The sequence below is a fragment of the Podarcis vaucheri genome (assembly GCF_965113315.1).
Source record: "Podarcis vaucheri genome assembly, chromosome: 11".
In the NCBI taxonomy this organism is placed as follows: Eukaryota; Metazoa; Chordata; class Lepidosauria; order Squamata; family Lacertidae; genus Podarcis; species Podarcis vaucheri.
In genome coordinates, this window is record NC_138749.1 from 496,942 (window position 1) to 515,188 (window position 18,247).

The 18,247-nt window shown below is 57.0% G+C and overlaps 1 protein-coding gene across 2 annotated transcripts; it reads right to left on the minus strand.

Moving 5' to 3' along the window:
• Window positions 1-444: 444 nt before the first annotated feature.
• TAF1C (TATA-box binding protein associated factor, RNA polymerase I subunit C) lies at window positions 445-16,047 on the minus strand. 2 transcript variants are annotated; one of them, XM_082241873.1, is made up of 14 exons: window positions 15,971-16,047; window positions 15,364-15,463; window positions 14,511-14,623; window positions 14,314-14,409; window positions 13,563-13,633; window positions 12,499-12,737; window positions 11,502-11,630; window positions 11,285-11,402; window positions 9,522-9,593; window positions 8,005-8,140; window positions 7,688-7,816; window positions 5,057-5,234; window positions 4,368-4,505; window positions 445-2,703 (listed from the first exon to the last, which is right to left on the minus strand). In XM_082241873.1, the coding sequence occupies exons 2-14, from the start codon at window positions 15,377-15,379 to the stop codon at window positions 1,553-1,555; spliced, it is 2,586 nt and encodes an 861-aa protein (XP_082097999.1). In that variant the 5' UTR covers window positions 15,380-15,463; window positions 15,971-16,047; the 3' UTR covers window positions 445-1,552. The 2 variants fall into 2 exon arrangements, with proteins under 2 accessions (XP_082097999.1, XP_082098000.1); XM_082241874.1 differs by lacking the exon at window positions 9,522-9,593.
• Between the last annotated feature and the right edge of the window lie 2,200 nt (window positions 16,048-18,247).

Genomic DNA, 18,247 nt, shown 5'->3' on the forward strand with positions numbered 1-18,247 from the left:
TAGGACCTGGCTCTCTTTCCGGGCTGCCTACTGCGCCACCTTCCTGTGCATTTGAACTTGGCGCGCGCGCCCAACCTTCCACTTTCCGTCTAACCGTCACTTCGCTCCCCGATGAAGGTGTGGCCACTCCTGACTCGTGCCCTCCCTCCTGTTGTGAGCTGCCAGCGCTAGTTCCCAGGCGCTCTTCCTCTTCCCTACTCTCTGGCGGTGACGTAGGTCCCGATCTCCAACTGCTCCCCTCTGAGTCCCCTCTGGCTCTTTCTTCCTGGGGTGTCCCCCTAGTCTCCCCCCTTGCCCTTGCCACTGGTGCTCCTCTTTGTGAATCTTCTGATTCACTGGACAGACTCGGAGATCTCGGGTCGTCGTCGTCACTCATCCTTTCTTCTGCCTCCTCCCCCTCGCTCTCTGTTTCCTCCCTTGCCCTCGCCTCTGCTCCTGAACCCCTGACACATACCTTTTTAGATTTATTTGAAAACGTAATAATCGAAATGGATGAAATGTAAACAGGAAGAGGTACAAATGCGATGATACAGCGAAGAATTAAGCCAGGCTTCCTCAACCTCCGCCCTCCATATGTTTTGAGATTACAATTCCCATCATCCCTGACCACTGGTCCTGCTAGCGAGGGATCATGGGAGTTGTAGGCCAAAAACATTTGGCGGGCAAATTGAGGAAGCCTGAATTAAGCCACGAGGCAGGAGGGGAGTCGACCAGCTCATAGGAGCAAAAAATAATGTGAAAAATAAGGATATATTTACATATTATAAAATGGAAACTCAATAAATATTATATACCGTATATACTCGAGTATAAGCCGACTATTTCAGCTCAAGTGAGGGTCCTTTTGGGCTGCTCCTTCCTCCGCCGCTGCCACCAGCCTCTGGTGTGGTGAGCCGGCTTATACTCGAGTCAGTAAGTTTTCCCAGGTTTTTGTGGTAAAATTAGGTGCCTCGGCTTATATTCGAGTATATATGGTATATAAAAAAGGAAAGGGCAGAGGAGGCAGGTTGTGGGCCCAGCCCACTGGGGTGGGGAGACAGGAGCACCCTGCTGTGTGTGTGGCGGAAGGCCCCCCCCCACCCCAGGATGAGACCCCCGTGAGGAGGAGGCGAGAAGCCACTGTTAGGTTTCTGTGTGTTGCCACTGTGCAGTTGCCTGGAGTCACAAGACTCTGTTTTGCATTCCAGGGATTCCAGGCTGAGACGGAAGACGGATGTGATGTTACTGTTTCCTGTTCCTTTGCTGTTCACTTGGTTCTCTGCTTTCACAGAGAGAGCATGGATATTTCTTTTCTGTCTGCGTAGTTAGGAATAAATCTCTTTGCAATGTAGCTCGTATTGTCTCGGCTCCTTCCCTGCGTGCTGGATACTCTGCGTAATGGGGGAACGTGCTTGGGGCCTCATCAAAGGCTCAGGTCGTTAATCATCGTCGGAGGAGATTCCAAAGGACTCGGCCGGAGGAGGAGGAGCTCGGTCGTGGCGCAGGTCCGACAGCCACGAGGCCCAGCTGGGCAGAAAGTCAGCTTGATTCCATTGACGGGGAGGAGAGGGGCTCAGAAGCCCATGCGGGGTCTCTTGCGGGGCCCCTGGGACCCCTGGGAGGAGGGGAGGGGGCGCTGGCTCCCGTGGCTGGAGGCCTGGCTGGCTGGCAGCTCGGCCGGGGGCTCGTTGGGCTCGTCAAAGATGGCCAGGTAGTTGCGGAGGGTCTGGCGGCGCTCCTTGGGGATCCTGCGGGTGGAGAGGGTCTGGGACGAGAGCAGCTGCGAGGACGAGGGGGAGCCCTGGGAGTCGGGCGGGGGGGCCTGGGAAGCAGACGGGGAGCAGGGAACGGAGACGCGAGGCTCGGGTGCCAGGCAGGGGGCTTTCATGGTGGCAGAGGCCAGAGAGTGGAGGCTTTCTGAGTCGGTGGGGGCCTCGCTGGGGGTCTGGCTGCTGGCTGCCCACCAGGAGGAGTCGCTGGCGTCCGACTGGTAGCTGGTGGTGGAGGTGAAGCTCCCCGAGAGGCTGGGGGTTCCCCGCGCCCTCTTGCGCCTCCGCCGCTGCTCCCGCAGCGCCCGCTGCTTCTGCGCCTTGGTGGCGCCCAACTTCTCCTGCCACCAGTCGGCCCAGCCGCCCGCCCAGGAGGCGGCCAGGCGCTGGCCCAGCTCCCCCGGGGGGCCCTCCTGCTCCAGCCCCGGGGGCGAGGGGGCCCTGCCAGCCGGCTCCTGGGGGCACACGGCCCGCTTCTCCCGCATGGCCTGGCGCAGGCGCTGCCGGGCCTCCCCGTAGGAGGGGGCCTGATCCCCGGCCGGCTCCCGCAGCTCCCGGCGAGCAAAGAGGCGGCTCTGGCTGAGGACGGCCGGCAGCCGTGCCCGGCCCTGGGCTGCCTCGGGGAGACACTTCCAGGCCTTCCGGAAGGCCCTGATCCAGCGCTGGTAAGGGCAGGGGGTGGCCACAGGGGGGGCGAGGGGTGCTGCAGGAGCGGCAGGCACTGGAGGGGAGTCTTCGCAGGATCTGGCTGCTTCGTCAGGGCCTTGGTGGGCACCCTCTTCTTCCTCCTCCTGCGGGGCTTCGGGGGCCGGCTGTGGCCCCTCGCAGTCTCCATCTTCCTCCTCGTCCTCCTCCTGGTGGAGCAAGGGCTGGTAGAAGAGATCTCCGGCCTCGGAGAGCTGGAAGACCAGCAGGGTCTGACTCTGGCCCTGCTGACCCAGGGCGGCTGCGATGCCTGGGGGTGGAAGAGAACCGTCAGTGGGGGGCCGCACTGGGCAGAGGAAAGAGGGCGCGGCCAGAGAGTCCGGCCCCTCATTTCAAGGGGTCAGGAGCGCCCAGAAGTCACATATTCAGTCGCCAGATTTTGTGCTGCCTTGATAGATATCCGACAAAGAATGGTCTATGCTACAATTCAGTCCTAAACTGAAGGCCCATATTGTTGGATCTGCATTTCTGAAGCTCACCCCATACAGCTGTGTTGATCTTTTAATTTTCCTAATAAATTTGTACTCACCCATTATCTAAGCTCAACTAAGTATTCTATGTATATGTTTAAATCTACGTTTGGTTGTTGCTCCCTTTTATTTCATAATTATTCACGTAGATTCATACTGTTATGCTATTTATTTAGATGTTTTGCTTATGCTGGTCTATGACCGTAATAAAGCAGTAAAGTAAAAGTAAAGTAAAAGGGGTCAGGGCTGCGGAGCATCTTCTTTCACAAAAGAAGAGACAAAGAGTTTGGATTTGATATCCCGCTTTATCACTACCCTAAGGAGTCTCAAAGCGGCTCACAATCTCCTTTCCTTCCTCCCCCACAACAAACCCTCTGTGAGGTGAGTGGGGCTGAGAGACTTCAGAGAAGTGTGACTGGCCCAAGGCCACCCAGCAGCTGCAGGTGGAGGAGCGGAGACGCGAACCCGGTTCCCCAGATTACGAGACTACCGCTCTTAACCACTACACCACACAAATGCATCTGTCCACACCACTCATAGAATCACATCATCTTAAGACTTGGAAGGGCCCCCCAAGGGTCATCTAGTCCAACCCCCGGCAAAGCAGGGATCTCAACCAAATCACCCCTGGCATATGGGCACCTAGCTCTGCTTAAAGACCTCCAAGAAAGGAGAGTCCAGCATCTTTGGTGGGAGACAAACATTGTAAGCAATTAACAACACTAGCAGGCTTGTAATGTTCATGATACGTACCCTTTTCCTATTACTTAAAATCAGAGAACAGAAGGAATAAGGGAGAAGGGAAAACTAATAAATGCTTGGATGTAAAGATATAAATTGGGAAACCATGAAGTGGGAGAGAGGGAAGTCAATGCTCAGATGAGCAATTTATAAAGTGGATGTCAAAAGTAGGTTTAAATGGGGAAAAAATGGAAAAGCAATAAAAATGTTTTTTAAACAAATAAACAGCTCCTACATTTCGAGAGCTAAATTACCCTCGTCCGACATTTCAAAGCCGAATGGTAGATTGCTAATTAAAAGTAATTCCCTGAGCTGTGCAGTGGTTTTCAGTTGCCCTAAGCCCTGCAAGCTTTTGACCCTGGTGGGGCCACCTCTCTCTTCTTGCTTGTGGACGCCCTGAAAAGAATTCTCCTTGGCTAATGGGACAGGATTTCCCCTTGCAAAAGCCACGCTGCTTCTGCTTCAAGCAAGGCTTGTTCTTCCACATTCTCTCTTCCGCGACACCTCCCACCATTTTCCTGGACATGCTCCCCTCCTTGTCCCTGTCCCCCCCCCCCCCCCGCTTTCTGACGGATCAATGAAGTCTGCTTCTTTCCGTCAGATTTTGAAAGGACTGGTCTGCACACCTGCCCCTGCTCACCACTTGGGGTGTGTGTGTGTCTAAGCTGCTTCCAGTCTGGCTCAAGCCCCCCCCCCCCCGTACCTGCAGTGGGCAGGGCGAGACGCTGGCGCAGAGCCTCCTGCCGGATGGGCACTTGCACAGGGAAGTGGGGCAGGCTCTCCAGGATGGAAGGGACCTTCCGTGGGGGGCCCCAGAGCTGGCAAGGGGTGTCGGCGCCGCCTGCGGAAAGAGGTGGGTTAGTCCCCCAGCCCACAACCGCGTCTCCCAGCGCAGCCGGCCGCTCGCGACCTCCAAGGAGTCACCCCACCAGAAAAGCTCTGGAGCAGCAAGATCAGGCCAAAGGGGGGGCACCCAATCCTGCATCACTGAAGTTGGGGGGCACCAGCAGACCTTGCCAGAGGGGGCTTTATAGTTTCGGTGCTGCGTGGAGTCCTGCTTGGGGGCGTAAAGAACATAATGGCCTGGCCGCTGGATCAACTGGGATCCAGAAGCATCGCTGACCACAGGAGCATCACCAGGACACCCTCCCCCCGCCTCCCCCCGCCCCAAATTTTGTCTCCTCCTCTTTTAAAGCCATCGCCGTCCTGCTTCTTTCAACATCCCACTTCCTGGCAGGAGAGGCTTTTGGGCATCTCTGTTGTGCTTGCCGCCACAACCCCAAGATCTCTGGTCAGCTGCCACCCACTCAGACCTCAGTAAGTGCATATGCCAATGGGGGGGCATTTGGTCCACTCCCTGCCCCCCCAGCCCCTGCCTCGCCCCCCCCCCACCTGTGTACTGCAGCAGCAAGAGTTCTTGGTCGTGGTGGGAGCCCAGGAGGAGCTTGTGGCTGCGCTGCGGAGCGACGGCCGGGCTGAGGAGGCCGTAGATGGGCGGCCGCTGCATCATGTGCTCCCAGCTGAGGGCGGGCACCAGGGGGAAGCGTTCGTCCAGCACGTAGACCGAGAACTGCGGAAGGAGAGAGCAACACTCACAGCACACAGACTCCTCAAACTGGAGAGCAGGGATGGACCCCCAGGGTTTGAGGCTGAATCCTGACAAGACAGAAGTACTGTTTTGGGGGGACAGGAGGAGGGTGGGTGTGGGGGACTCCCTGGTCCTGAATGGGGTAACTGGGCCTCTGAATGACCGGGTGCACAGCCTGGGAGTCATTCTGGACTCACAGCTGTCCATGGAGGTCAATTCTGTGTCCAGGGCAGCTGTCTACCAGCTCCATCTGGTAAACAGGATGAGACCCTCCCTGCCCGTGGACTGTCTCGCCAGAGTGATGCATGCTCTAGTTATCTCCTGCTCGCACTACTGCAATGGGCTCTGTGTGGGGCTCCCTTTGAAGGTGACCCAGAAACTGCAATTAATCCTGAATGTGGCAGACTAGACTGGTGACTGGGAGCGGCCGCCAAGACCACATAACACTGGTCTTGAAAGACCTACACTGGTTCCCAGTACGTTTCTGAGCACAATTCAAAGTGTTGGTGCTGACCTTGAAACGGCCTCAGTCCAGTATACCTGAAGGAGCGTCTCCACCCCGGACACCGGGGTCCAGCTCCGAGGGCCTTCTGGCGGTTCCCTCGCTGCGAGGAGCAAAGCTACAGAGAACCAGGCAGAGGGCCTTCTCGGTGGTGGCGCCCGCCCTGTAGAACGCCCTCCCACCAGATGCCAAAGAGAAAAACAACTACAGTGGTGCCTCGCAAGACGAAATTAATTCGTTCCGCAATTCTCTTCGTCTTGCGGTTTTTTCGTCTTGCGATGCACGGTTTCCCATAGGAATGCATTGAAAATCAATTAATGCGTTCCTAGGGAAACCGCCTTCAGACCAGGTCCGGGGACAGTCTGTCCCCGGACCTCTTCTGAAGGCTGGGGGGGGGGGACAAGGGCTTTTCTTCCCACCCCCAGCATTTTAAAAAACCCCGGGACAGCGGAGGACTTCTCCGCTGTCCGGGGCGATCTTAAAATGCTGGCGGGCGGCATTTTAAAATCGCCCAGGGACAGCGGAGGACTTCTCCGCTGTCCGGGGCAATTTAAAAGCCCCTGGGAAGGCAGGCAGGGGGGACAAAGACTTTTGCCCCCCGCCAGCCTTCCTCTTGTGAAGGCTGGCGGGGGCGAAAGTCTTTGCTCCCCCCCCCCCCGCCTGCCTTCAAAAGCTGTCCGGCCAAGGCTTCGCGGACCTCTCCGCCAGCAGCGGCAGCGCTGCCGCTGCTGGCGGAGGGTTGCCGCCATGCCGAAGCCTGCGCGCGCTGGCGGAGAGGTCCGCGAAGCCTGGGAGCGCTGATGTCAGCGCGCGCAGGCTTCGGCATGGCGGCAACCCTGCAAAAGACGTCCGGGGGAAGCGGGGAAGAAGCGCTTAGCTTCGCGCTGCCCCCGGACCTCTTTTGAAGCAAGGGGCTGCGGGGAGATAGCGATCTCCCTGCAGCCCCTTGCTGCAAAAGACGTCGGGGGGCAGCGGGAAAGAAGCGCTTAGCTTCCCGCTGCCCCCGGACCTCTTTTGAAGCAAGGGGCTGCGGGGAGATAGCGATCTCCCTGCAGCCCCTTGCTGCAAAAGACGTCGGGGGGCAGCGGGAAAGAAGCGCTTAGCTTCCCGCTGCCCCCGGACCTCTTTTGAAGCAAGGGGCTGCGGGGAGATAGCGATCTCCCCGCAGCCCCTTGCTTCAAAAGAGAAGACCCGCTGTCCCCGGGGCAAGCTTCGTCTTGCGAAGCAAGCCCATAGGGAAATTCGTCTTGCGAGGCAACTCGAAAACGAAAAAACCTTTCGTTTTGCGAGTTTTTCGTCTCGCGAGGCGTTCGTCTTGCGGGGTACCACTGTATCTGACTTTTAGAAGACATCTGAAGGCAGCCCTGTTTAGGGAAGCTTTTAATGTTTGATGCATTACTGTATTTTAATATTTGGTTGGAAGCTGCCCAGAGTGGCTGGGGAAACGCAGCCAGATGGGCGGGGTATAAATAATAAATTGTTGTTGTTGTTACTTTTCTCCTTCCAATAATGTACAGCAGAAAAGTTGTCCAAATATAAACAGTTAACTTATTAATCCTCACAATAATTTCATAATTATCGGTCTATGTATTTCTAATAGTACAACCAAATCAGTAATTTTTGATATAACTGTAAAAACTACTCTGAAATTTTATTATTCCAAAAATGAAAGCTTCTTCTGGTTGTAAATATTACCAACAAGGAGTCTTTCAGTAAAAAAAATGATTGAAATCAAGTCTTACCGACTAGTGATTTAAACCAAATCATACTGACAAGTGATTTAAAATGTGATTTAAAACTATTAGATTTAAATCAAATCCACCCTGGTTGCCCCCATGATTTCCACACAAGTTCATGAACATTCCCCCCCCCCCCAGCTTGGGAAGTCTCAAGAGGACGCCTGTGCCCGTCTCTGGAAAGCGCTGGCACTTACCTGAGTGGCAACGAGGTGCTGGTAGGGCTCAGCCTGGCCCAGGTACCTGGAGAGGACCACGCGCTCCCCCCGCTGGCAGTCGGCCTCGCCCCCCACCTTGAAGAGCTCCACGCGATGTTGAGAGGACACCTGGGGGCCACCGAGAGGAGCAGCCTGAGCCCCGGAGAGAGAGCAGGGTCCCCTGGCCACCCCTGGGGGCTCCTCTCGTCCCCCGAACCCGCCTTGTGTGTGGCAGCAGCAGGACGTGTGGAGCCCCCTTGCAGCATCTCCTCTCCCCGCCCCCCCCCCCGAGCAACCTCCCCATCCCAGAGTCTCACCCTCTGGTCAATCCCCACCAGGCCGGTGCGGTCGGCAAAGCTGAGCACCCGCGGGTGGGCAGTAAACTCGCTCCATCGCCAAGGGGAAGGGTCCCGGAAGAAGAGGGTCTCGCTGTCCTGGTGGAGCCGCTGGAGCCTGGCAAGAAGGAGAGGGCATGGCAGACTGGCGCTTGGCACAGCTCTTCTAGTCTGGCTCACCTGCACTCCATGCCAGCCTCAGGGTGCCAGTCCAACACAGCTCTGGGGGATATTCAGAGCCTGCTGGATCCGGCCAGTCCAGCATCCCGTTCTCAGAGGGGCCAACTAGATGTTTGTGAGAAACCCACCAGCAGGATCCTCTTTTAAAGCCATCCCGGTTGGTGGCCATCTCTGCCTCCTGTGGCAGGAAGTTCCACAGTCTAACGATGTGCTGCATGAATACCGTATTTTTCGCTCTACAAGACGTACTTTTTCCCTTCTAAAAAGTAAGGGGAAAGCGCTCCCTCTTGCTGTTCTAGCTTCTGGCTTAGCCCCTCAGTCCCTTCCCCCACGCCCTGAAAAGCCCCCAAAGCTGTGCTCCCTTTAAAGAGCAGCGCAGAGCGTGTGTGCGACTCTTGGGGGGCTTTTCCCCGAGGAGGAAGAAGGGCAGCCGGTCAGTGACGGGCTCCTTGGGGAGAAGCCTGCAAGCGCCGTGGCTCTTTAAAGCGAGCGCCGCACACACGCTCCGGGATGCATACAGGTTCTGCTCAGCGCTCCCTTTAAATAATTTTTTTTTCTTGCATTCCCCCTCTAAAAACTAGGTGCGTCTTATGGTCAGGTGCATCTTATGGAGCAAAAAATACGGTAACTTCCTTTTATCCATCCTGAGTCTTCCAGGAAGGGGGCAGGAGAAGGGGCTGGCTTCTGGGCCTGGGCCCGGGGTGGCTGCCGGCACAGACCTCGCCCTGTTGCACTTGGGGGAAGGTCTCCCTTTCGAACGCCCCTGAGTCTGCAGATCAGAAGTGCCCAACTGCATCCCCCGGGGCATCTCAGTACATAGCCGGGTTCTTACAATACTCAAACCTGAAGCCCCAAATACGAAGGTTGAGTCGCTGATGACTCCAACACTGGACTCTCTTTCATGGGAGGTTTTTCAACAGGGGTCAAATGGCCAGCTGCCAGGACTTCTTTAGCTGAGATTCCTGCGTCATGCGCCGGGGGGGGGGGGCTGGACTAGATGACCCCTGGGGAACCTTCCAACTCCACAATTTTTTTAAAAACAGCCCTTTGTTTATTGGGAGAGAAAGTCACCCAAGGAATTTCAGCATTCTCTGTTTTGCCTGTTTCAAGGGGGCAGAAATCGGAAGAAAGCTTTTCCAAAGTAACTTCTCATTCCCTTTCCTTTCCTCACTCCAAAATGTAATCCTCAGGGGCTTTTGAACCCTCCCTTTGCCCGCCTCCCCTCCAGAGACAGGGCCAAGCATGTCTTCTCCCCCCCCCATCCATCCTCATCTGCATACAAGACGAGGGGGGCTCTTATAAGCCCCGCAAGTGCTCACCCTGTCTCCACATTCCAGACATATAGGGCTCCTCCGTGGGTGCAGAAGGAGAGCTCACCAGGCAGGTGGGGGCTGCAAGGGAGACAGGAGAGGCATCATGCGCAGCAGGAGATGCAGAGACCCCCGGCCCCCTCCCCAGACTTAGCTCCAGCCCCAGGCCTGCCCCACTGCAGCCTCTCAAGTAGCAAGATTTAGTAGCAAGATTTACCGTGTATCCCACTAGACTTGCTTGCAATAAAACTGCTAAGGAATATTAAAAGCATCAATTAAGATCAGTTAACCACAAGTAATAAAGAACATTTAAGGGATGATTAGCATTAGCAGTACACATAAAAAGGGGTTCTGGAGCCACCGGGGGGATTGGCTGGGACGCAGCACAGCAGGGCCTTCTCTGTGGTGGCACCCAGACGCCCCTCCCCAGGAGATTCTCTGTGGGCTGGCAATACTTCTCTCTTTTCTTCCCAACAGTTTGACAGTGGCGCTTCTTCGTTTAGATAAAAGGGTGATGAATCCAGTGTTCTGGGCATGCCGAGAGGGCCAGGGGGGTGGTTGGGGTGGGGCACAGGACAGTTTCTTGGCCCCGGGAAAGCTGAAGGTGAGATGAGAGGTGGGGTCAGGTGGGATTGCTAAGAGGAATTATAAAAAATGGAGAACGCCATTGTGTCAGCGATGAAAGCATTGCTTTGACTGGGCTTGATTCATTGACAATAATTTCTGATCAAATCCCACAAGCTTCTGCATCTCTGCCCATCTTCTCTACTGTTCATTTTCTCTGCCTCACAGGCACGTATCAGCATTCTGACCGGTTGCTTCACCGGACATCCTGGGCCATAAAGATAGAAGGTAGCTTTGATGTAGTTTGCTAATCTTTAGGTAGATTTTAAGGGCCAGAGGAGAGATCACAAGGAGATGGCAAATACTACCTGTCCTTCCTTTCCTGTTTACTGCTGTTTAGGACCTCCGGGGTTAGCTAAACACATTCCTCCTTGATTCCTATTTTATTTACTCAGAACTATGTATCCATGGGACGCGGGTGGCGCTGTGGGTTAAACCACAGAGCCTAGGACTTGCCGATCAGAAGGTTGGCGGTTCGAATCCCCGCGACGGGGTGAGCTCCCATTGCTCGGTCCCTGCTCCTGCCAACCTAGCAGTTCGAAAGCACATCAAAGTGCAAGTAGATAAATAGGTACCGCTCTGGCGGGAAGGTAAACAGCGTTTCCGTGCGCTGCTCTGGTTCGCCAGAAGCGGCTTAGTCCTGCTGGCCACATGACCCGGAAGCTGTACGCCGGCTCCCTCGGCCAGTAAAGTGAGATGAGCGCCGCAACCCCAGAGTTGGCCACGACTGAACATAATGGTCAGGGGTCCCTTTACCTTTACCTATGTATGCATGCTCAAGTAGGAAATAGTTTCTTTGTAGTTACAAGGATTTCTCTGATCTGACTTTGTCCCATGTGTTTTTGAAATGCTCAGAGGAAATCTGATTGGTTCTTACAAGCGCTGTGCTAAAAGTTCTTTTGTTAATAAAAGGGGCCTAGACCAGGGTGTGGCGGATTATTATTGGCACTTCCTCCCAGAGCCTTGCTGGCCAAGCCTTGTGTGTATTTTATTAATCAGGGTCCAATCCTTCCTTGCCTTCGGAACGCAGCAAGAGGGGCCAGAGAGTTGAGGAGGCTGAACCCAAACATGACTCTGCCTCCACATCAAAAGGGCAGGTTTTTTAAAAAATTAAAAGGTGGGACAAGCCCCCCTTGCTTCCCTCTTACCTGACTGCGATGGAGGAGCAAGGGGTCTCTGTGCCAACCACCTGGAGAAGGCAGGGGGCTCCTCCCGGCTTCACCTTCCATGCGCCGCAGTGGTAATCTGAGCGCACCCCAACAAAGTCTGCGCATGGGGGGTGAAGAGCAGAGAGACCAGGCTTAGCACCCTCGGAATAATACTGGGGGAGAAAGGGCAGCGATTTCTGGCGGACGCCTCACTCACCAATGCCGTCAACCTGGGCAGCTGCCACCTGCTGGACCCGGCCATTGAGCTCAAACTGGGCAGGGCGGCCACGGGTTCGAGGACTCAGGGAGCCGCTGGCGGTGGGCTTCAGAGCCACGTCTTGGAAGCCTGATGAAAGAGCTAAGGAAGGGGTACGGGGGGGGGGTCTCGAGGGAGAGGAAGGAGAGGTATGGCAGGGGGAGGAACATGGCAGACGGGGGGGGTGAGGGGGAGAGAGAGACCACCCAGAAAACCCACATGCAAGATTCACGGAAGAGCATAGGGTCAGGTTCAAGGTGCTGGTCTTGACCTTTAAAGCCCTTTGTGGCTTAGGACCCTCGTATCTACGGGACCGCCTCTCCTGGTCTGCCCCTCAGAGGACCTTAAGGTCCATGAATAACCATAGTTTAGAGGTCCCGGGCCCTAAGGAAGTCAGACTATCCTCCACCAGGGCCAGGGCCTTCTCAGTGATGGCTCCGACCTGGTGGAATGCTCTGTCCCATGAGACCAGGGCCCTGCAGGATTTAACCTCCTTTCGTTGGGCCTGTAAGACAGAGCTATTCCGCCTGGCTTTCAATTTGAACTTAGCCTGATCTTTTATTTCCCTTCACTTCCCTTCTCTTCCCCCCCCCCACTCCCCTTTTATGAAGATCACCCGCTCTAAGATCCCACAGCTAATTCTCCCCTGGCCTCCTCGGTGGCCCTAGTAGGACCAATTCAGCCAGCTAGCCCTGGCGATTATCTAATTGATTTTTTAATTTTATTGTTATTCATGTCTTTATACTGTATTTTATGCTGCTCTTATAATTAAGTGTTTTAAATTTGTTGTTAGCCACCCTGAGCCCGGTTTTTGAACCGGGAAGGGAGGGGTATAAATAAATTATTATTATTATTATTATTATTATTATTATTATTATTATTATTAAGGTCAGAGCCCCAGAGCTCTCCCTTGCCAGCTGGCTGCACCCAAGCGCCTCTTGCCCCCGGGAAAGGATACAGAGCTGGTTCATGGCCTCCCCGGAGGGGTACACCAGGCGACCCCTGGACGACGGGCCCCCGCTGCCCTCTCTGGGCAGCCAGGCCAAGGCCCCCCCGGTTGGGGTCTCGTCGAAGGAAAGGCGCCTCCACTGCTCCGCCAGGTCCTCGTGCAGCCAGTCGGCCATCAGCTCCAGGGGCAGCTCAAAGAGCCAGTCCCGGCACAGGCGCATGATGCTCTTGCCCCCAAAGAAGCTGCAGCTGTGGGGTGCGATAGGAATTTGGAGCTCTTAGATATATGTTCAATGTTCATACATGTACCAACCAAGCACGTACATAGATCAGCGCAGGAAGACCGACCTGGGACCATTTTTGATTCCCAAACTGAACAAATGTTTTCTTTGAAAGGTCAAGGAAAATGGAAAAGCCTCCCCATTGTCTCTTTCCTCACAAATCCTGTCTTAAGGGCACATTTAAGAGATGAATAGGGTGTGAGCCTGTGACCTGGCCCAGGAACTAAGCATTTATGATTACAAAAGACTGGCCAGGCTCCCCAGGCAATCCAATCAAGTGACCTGCCAGACAGGAGATAAACCAGGACAGGAGAAAAACAACATTCAAATTTCTGTTTTAGACCGCCTTTTCTGTGATGTATGTATGATGTTTCTGGGGTGGTCTTGATCTAAAAAGGTAAAGGGACCCCTGACCATTAGGTCCAGTCGTGACTGACTCTGGGGTTGCGGCGCTCATCTCGCTTTACTGGCCGAGGGAGCCGGTGTACAGCTTCCGGGTCATGTGGCCAGCAGGACTAAGCCGCTTCTGGCAAACCAGAGCAGCGCATGGAAACACCACTTACCTTCCTGCTGGAGTGGTGCCTATTTATCTACTTGCACTTTGACGTGCTGTCAAACTGCTAGGTTGGCAGGAGCTGGGACCAAGCAATGGGAGCTCACCCCGTCATGGGGATTCGAACCGCCGACCTTCTGATCAGCAAGTCCTAGGCTCAGTGGTTTAACCCAGAGCGCCAGCCCCAAGACCCGCCTGCCCCGCTTTTGCCCCCCACCCTGACCAAGGCGAGTCACTCACCTCACGGCATCAGGGGCATCAATGTGCTTCAGCAGGTGGCTCACTCGGCAGACGTTGCGCCGCTTTTTCCTCTGCAGGGGATGGAAGCAGCCAGGAGGGTCAGGCGAAGCCCCGGGAAAGAGTCTCCCTCTCCCCCCCCCCTTCAGACTAGCCTACCTGGCAGGGTCGTGGGGAGAGTTTGAGAACTTGCTGCTGCTCCTCCTGACGGAGGAGAAGAGACGGGGCAGCCAGGAGGGAACAGAAGAAAGCAGGGAACCCAAGCAAGCCTCAAGTCAAGACAGCAGTGCAGTCCAGTGGTTAGTGTTGGACTGGGAGACCAGGGTTTGAACCCCCATTTGGACATGAAGCTAAGCTACCTCAGGCCGGTCAGTGCCTCTTGGCCCAGGGGGAGATTAAAAGAGGAGGGGGAGATCAATAATAATAATAATAATAATAATAATAATAATAATTTATTTATATCCCGCCCTCCCCAGCCGAAGCCGGGCTCAGAGTGCCTAACAACAGTAAAATAATACAGCATTCTAAAATCAATTCATTCTAAAATCAGTTCAGATCCAATTAACGGCAACCATTGGGCTAGAGTTCTGTGAGGATCACCACGTATTAAAAGGTGGGCTATCAATGAAACAAACAAACAAACAAACTCCCGGCCTGAAGGAGGCTCCTCCCTCCACCAGCATCCCTTTGCTCTGCCCCACACCAGAGGGGCAGGACCCAACTCTCTGGGCCGCGACAAGGGAGGGTCACTCACCTGGACTGGCACATCTCCCAGGTGGAAGTTGTCCTGCAGGAGCTGCCCCATGGTGCCAAAGGCCACGTCAGGATAGTCCACAAAGAAGGCGCCCAGCTGTGGGAGCAGAGAGGGGAGAGGCTGAGCATTTGCCTGGGGTCTCACCCCCCACAGATGCCCTCCAACCCCCCCCCCCCCGATGGTCCCCTCTTGACTACCTGATCTGGGAAGCCCAGGGCAGCCTGAGAGCCAGAGTTGGTGGCTTCCGAGGAGCGCAGCATCAGTCCCTGCAGAAGGATGTCTTGGGGAGTCACGGGGGGCACCCTGCAGCCTGGGACAGAAGGAGAATCCGTCTGCCACCGGCACTGGTCCCCAATGTCTCCAGGCAGAGGCTTCCGCCTGACACCCCAGAAAGCAAATGGCCGGTTCACAGGAGCCTGGCTAAACTGTGGAACTCCCTCCCACTGGAGGCAGAGATGACCACAACCTGGAGGGCTTGAGAAGAGGACTGGATCAATTCCAGGAGGAGGAGAGGCTCTTGGCGGCCCCAATGGCTCCGCTCTCCCGCCACAGAGGCAGCAAAGCTTCCCAGTACAAGTTGTTGGAAACCCACCGGAGGGGAGAGTTGTGCCTGTGTTCTGCCCCCTGGTTTCCCCTGGGCATCAGCTTGGCCTCTGGGAGACAGGGTCCCAGAACAGGACGGCCGCTTTGGCCGGATCCAGCAGCCAGGGTCTTCTGATGCTCTTTGGGAGCCTCCAGGCCTAGAGGCAGTCTGTCTCAGTTCTTTGGGGCATTTGCCCGCTGCGTGAACAGGATGCTGGACTAGATGGGGCTACTCTGACATTCTGATCAGCGGCATCTCTTGGCGCCAACTCTGAGGGGCCAGGGGGTTTTGCCCACCCCCAATAAAGCATGCCCACCCAAGTTGATGGGCGTTGCCATTCAAATGATGTACGTGCACCGTGTCATGTGATCTATTCACTTGCCCACCCCCCTTATATGATTCAGGTTGGCACCCCTGGCAGCAGCCCCACTGGGGTGGCGGGTTCTCCTGCTCGAGGGCGCGCTCACCAGCATTGGGCAGCATCAGGGGCAGCGGGGCGGCTTCGCTGGGCGTCCATCTCTCCCCGATGCCCTTCGGGAGGCGGCGGGGGACGAAGCGTGGCAGGTCCTGTGGGGCAAAGAGAGGGGGGCGTTGGCGGCGAGAGGGGGGTCCCCAATACCCACCCCCTGGCGGCAGCCAGGCAGCCAGAGGGAAGGCAGGGTGCCCACCGAGGAGGGGGCGCCCGCCCCTCCCCCTCTGTACTGGGCTCCTCCCCGGCCCAGCCCCTCCCCCTCTGTCCTCGGCCCCGCCCCCTCTGTCCTGGGCTCCTCCCCCGGCCCGGCCCCTCCCCTCTGTCCTCGGCCCCGCCCCCTCTGTACTGGGCTCCTCCCCCGGTCCGGCCCCTCCTCACCTTCACTCAGCCCCTCCCCTCTGTCCTTGGCCCCGCCCCTCTGTCCTGGGCTCCTCCCCCGACCAGGCCCCTCCTCACCTTCACTCAGCCCCTCCCCCTCTGTCCTGGGCCCCGCCCCCTGTCCTGGGCTCCTCCCCTCTGTCCTTGGCCCCTCCCCTCTGTCCTGGGCTCCTCCCCCTCTGTCATGGACGCCTCCCCCTCTGTCCTGGGCCCCGCCCCCTCACCTGCCCGGGCGCCGCGGGGTCGGGCAGCACCTGCCCGTAGCAGCCCCAGCCGGCCACCAGCGGGCTGGCCCGGGAGGCGCTGCGCCTGCGGCTGGGCGGCCCCGCCTGGAAGTAGCCCGGGAAGAGGGCGCGCGGGAAGGCGCCCCCCGCCGCCGCCGCCATCGGGGATCGAACTCGCGGCGCCGGAGGAGGAGGAAGAGGCGGAGGCGCTCGCGGACCACGTGGCGCGCCAGGCGGAAGGAGCGGCCACGGAGGCGGCGCCCAGAGGGGCCGGGCGGGAGGGCCGCCGGCTCCCCCTAGCGGCCGGAGGGCGGCGCCGGGAAACGCGTGGCTGCTGGGCGAGGAGATTTGTATATTTCATCTAGAGGCGTTTCAAATCTCGTTCTGCCGGTGCAAACGTCCATTCGCCACCCGCTCATTAGCTGCGCGAGGATTGCTTAGAGAGGGAGACAAGGAAATCTGGAAATGCAGGCGGGGGGGGAATCTCAGCTGACCCCCCCATCTTTTGCTGGGTCCATTTCACAGCAATGGCCAGTGCTCTTTTTCTAGAAGAAGAGGCGCCGAAACCCACCCTGAACACCCGCCTCAGTCTCTTGGGAGGGGGCGGAACTGAGTTCCCGCAAGATCCACCCGAAGCAGCCCTGTGCCCAAGGCGTGCCATCGCCCTCCCCTGCCAGGAAGGGGGAAGGGGCAGCGGGCACGCAGCCAGGTGCTCTTTTCTGCCCCTCTAAGTTCCAGCCCAGACATCTCTGGCCACAAGCAATGGGCCAGGAGCGAATGGGGGGGGGGTCTCCTCTGATGGCCTGGGCTGCTTGGAAATGACAAGCGGAAGGTGCAAGGAGTTTGGCCCTTCAGCCCAGAAAGGGGCCCACCCACAAGGGGGCCTCACCATCAGAGCCATGGTTAGGTGATCTTGCACCTCCTAGCCAATATTTTTATTTCTAGACATATCTTTAGCTGATTTTGCCACCCTCCCTCGCCTGGCGGGGGCCTTCCTCACCCCCCCCCCCAGCAATGGGCCTGCTTTCCAGCCTGCAGAGGCTAAGCAGGCAGGGCCTCATCCTTCCTCTGCTGCCACCCTCCTACCGTCCTTCTTGCTCAAGAGTCCTGCCATTGTGCTGTTTAGGGTATCCGGTTTCATTTCCACTGCTCTACAACCTGAGCGCAGGCTGGAGGGGCTCACAGCATCAACCCCCAAACAGTCGCGGCTTTGGATACCCAGCACAGAGCAAGCGGGTCTCTGGGTCTCCTGCTTCCAGCTCAGCTCTCCATCCAACTCTCTGGCCATTGTGCTCCTAAAGGTCAAGGGACCCCTGACCATCAGGTCCAGTCGTGGCCAACTCTGGGGTAGCGGCGCTCTTCACGCTTTATTGGCAGAGGGAGCCGGCGTACAGCTTCCGGGTCATGTGGCCAGCAGGACTAAGCCGCTTCTGGCGAACCAGAGCAGCGCACAGAAACGCCGTTTACCTTCCCGCCGGAGCGGTACCTATTTATCTACTTGCACTTTTACGTGCCTTCGAACTGCCAGGTTGGCAGGAGCAGGGACCGAGCAACGGGAGCTCACCCCGTCGTGGGGATTTGAACTGCTGACCTTCTGATCTGCAGACCCAAGAGCCTCTGTGGGTTAACCCACAGCGCCACCCGCATCCGTAGCAGCTAGTGAGAAAGGTGGGGGAAAGGCCCACCCAGTGCTTTTTTTTCTGCAGCGCACAGTACTGGCAGCCCCTCCCCCCACCGACACTCAGCCGCATGGGGAGCTGTGTCATGGGGAAAGCCTTGCTGGGACCAGGCCACTGCCCCCCCCCCGGACTGGCCAGAGCACACGTCCCACTCCTCCTTGGGGAATGTGAGCATGGGCAGTGTGGCAAGTGATGTTTTCCCCCTGCTATGCAGCAAGTTCTGCTGCTGGCTGAGTGTGCCCTGGACACATCGCTGACAGCGCTCACAAGGGTTGGGGCAGGGCGGGCGCAGCAGCGGCTGGAGGCGCCCAAGTCACCAACGCCAGTGGGGCTGGAGCCCCGGGTAATACGAGGACTGGCAGGAGGAATCTCAAAATGGGAAGGGACCCCGAGGGTCAGCGAGTGCAGTCCCCTGCAAGGCAAATGGGGAGGCTGGGGCCAGGGCCAGAACAAGCCCTTCCTGTAACAGCTTCAGCTTTTTTCTAGAAAAAAAGGCACTGGGCCCCCCCATTGGCCTGGAGGGTGGCACTCCCTGGCTCATTCTTTGGGGCCCTGCCCTAGCCCCCCCTGCCAGCTGACCCCTCTCCAAGGCTGCCAC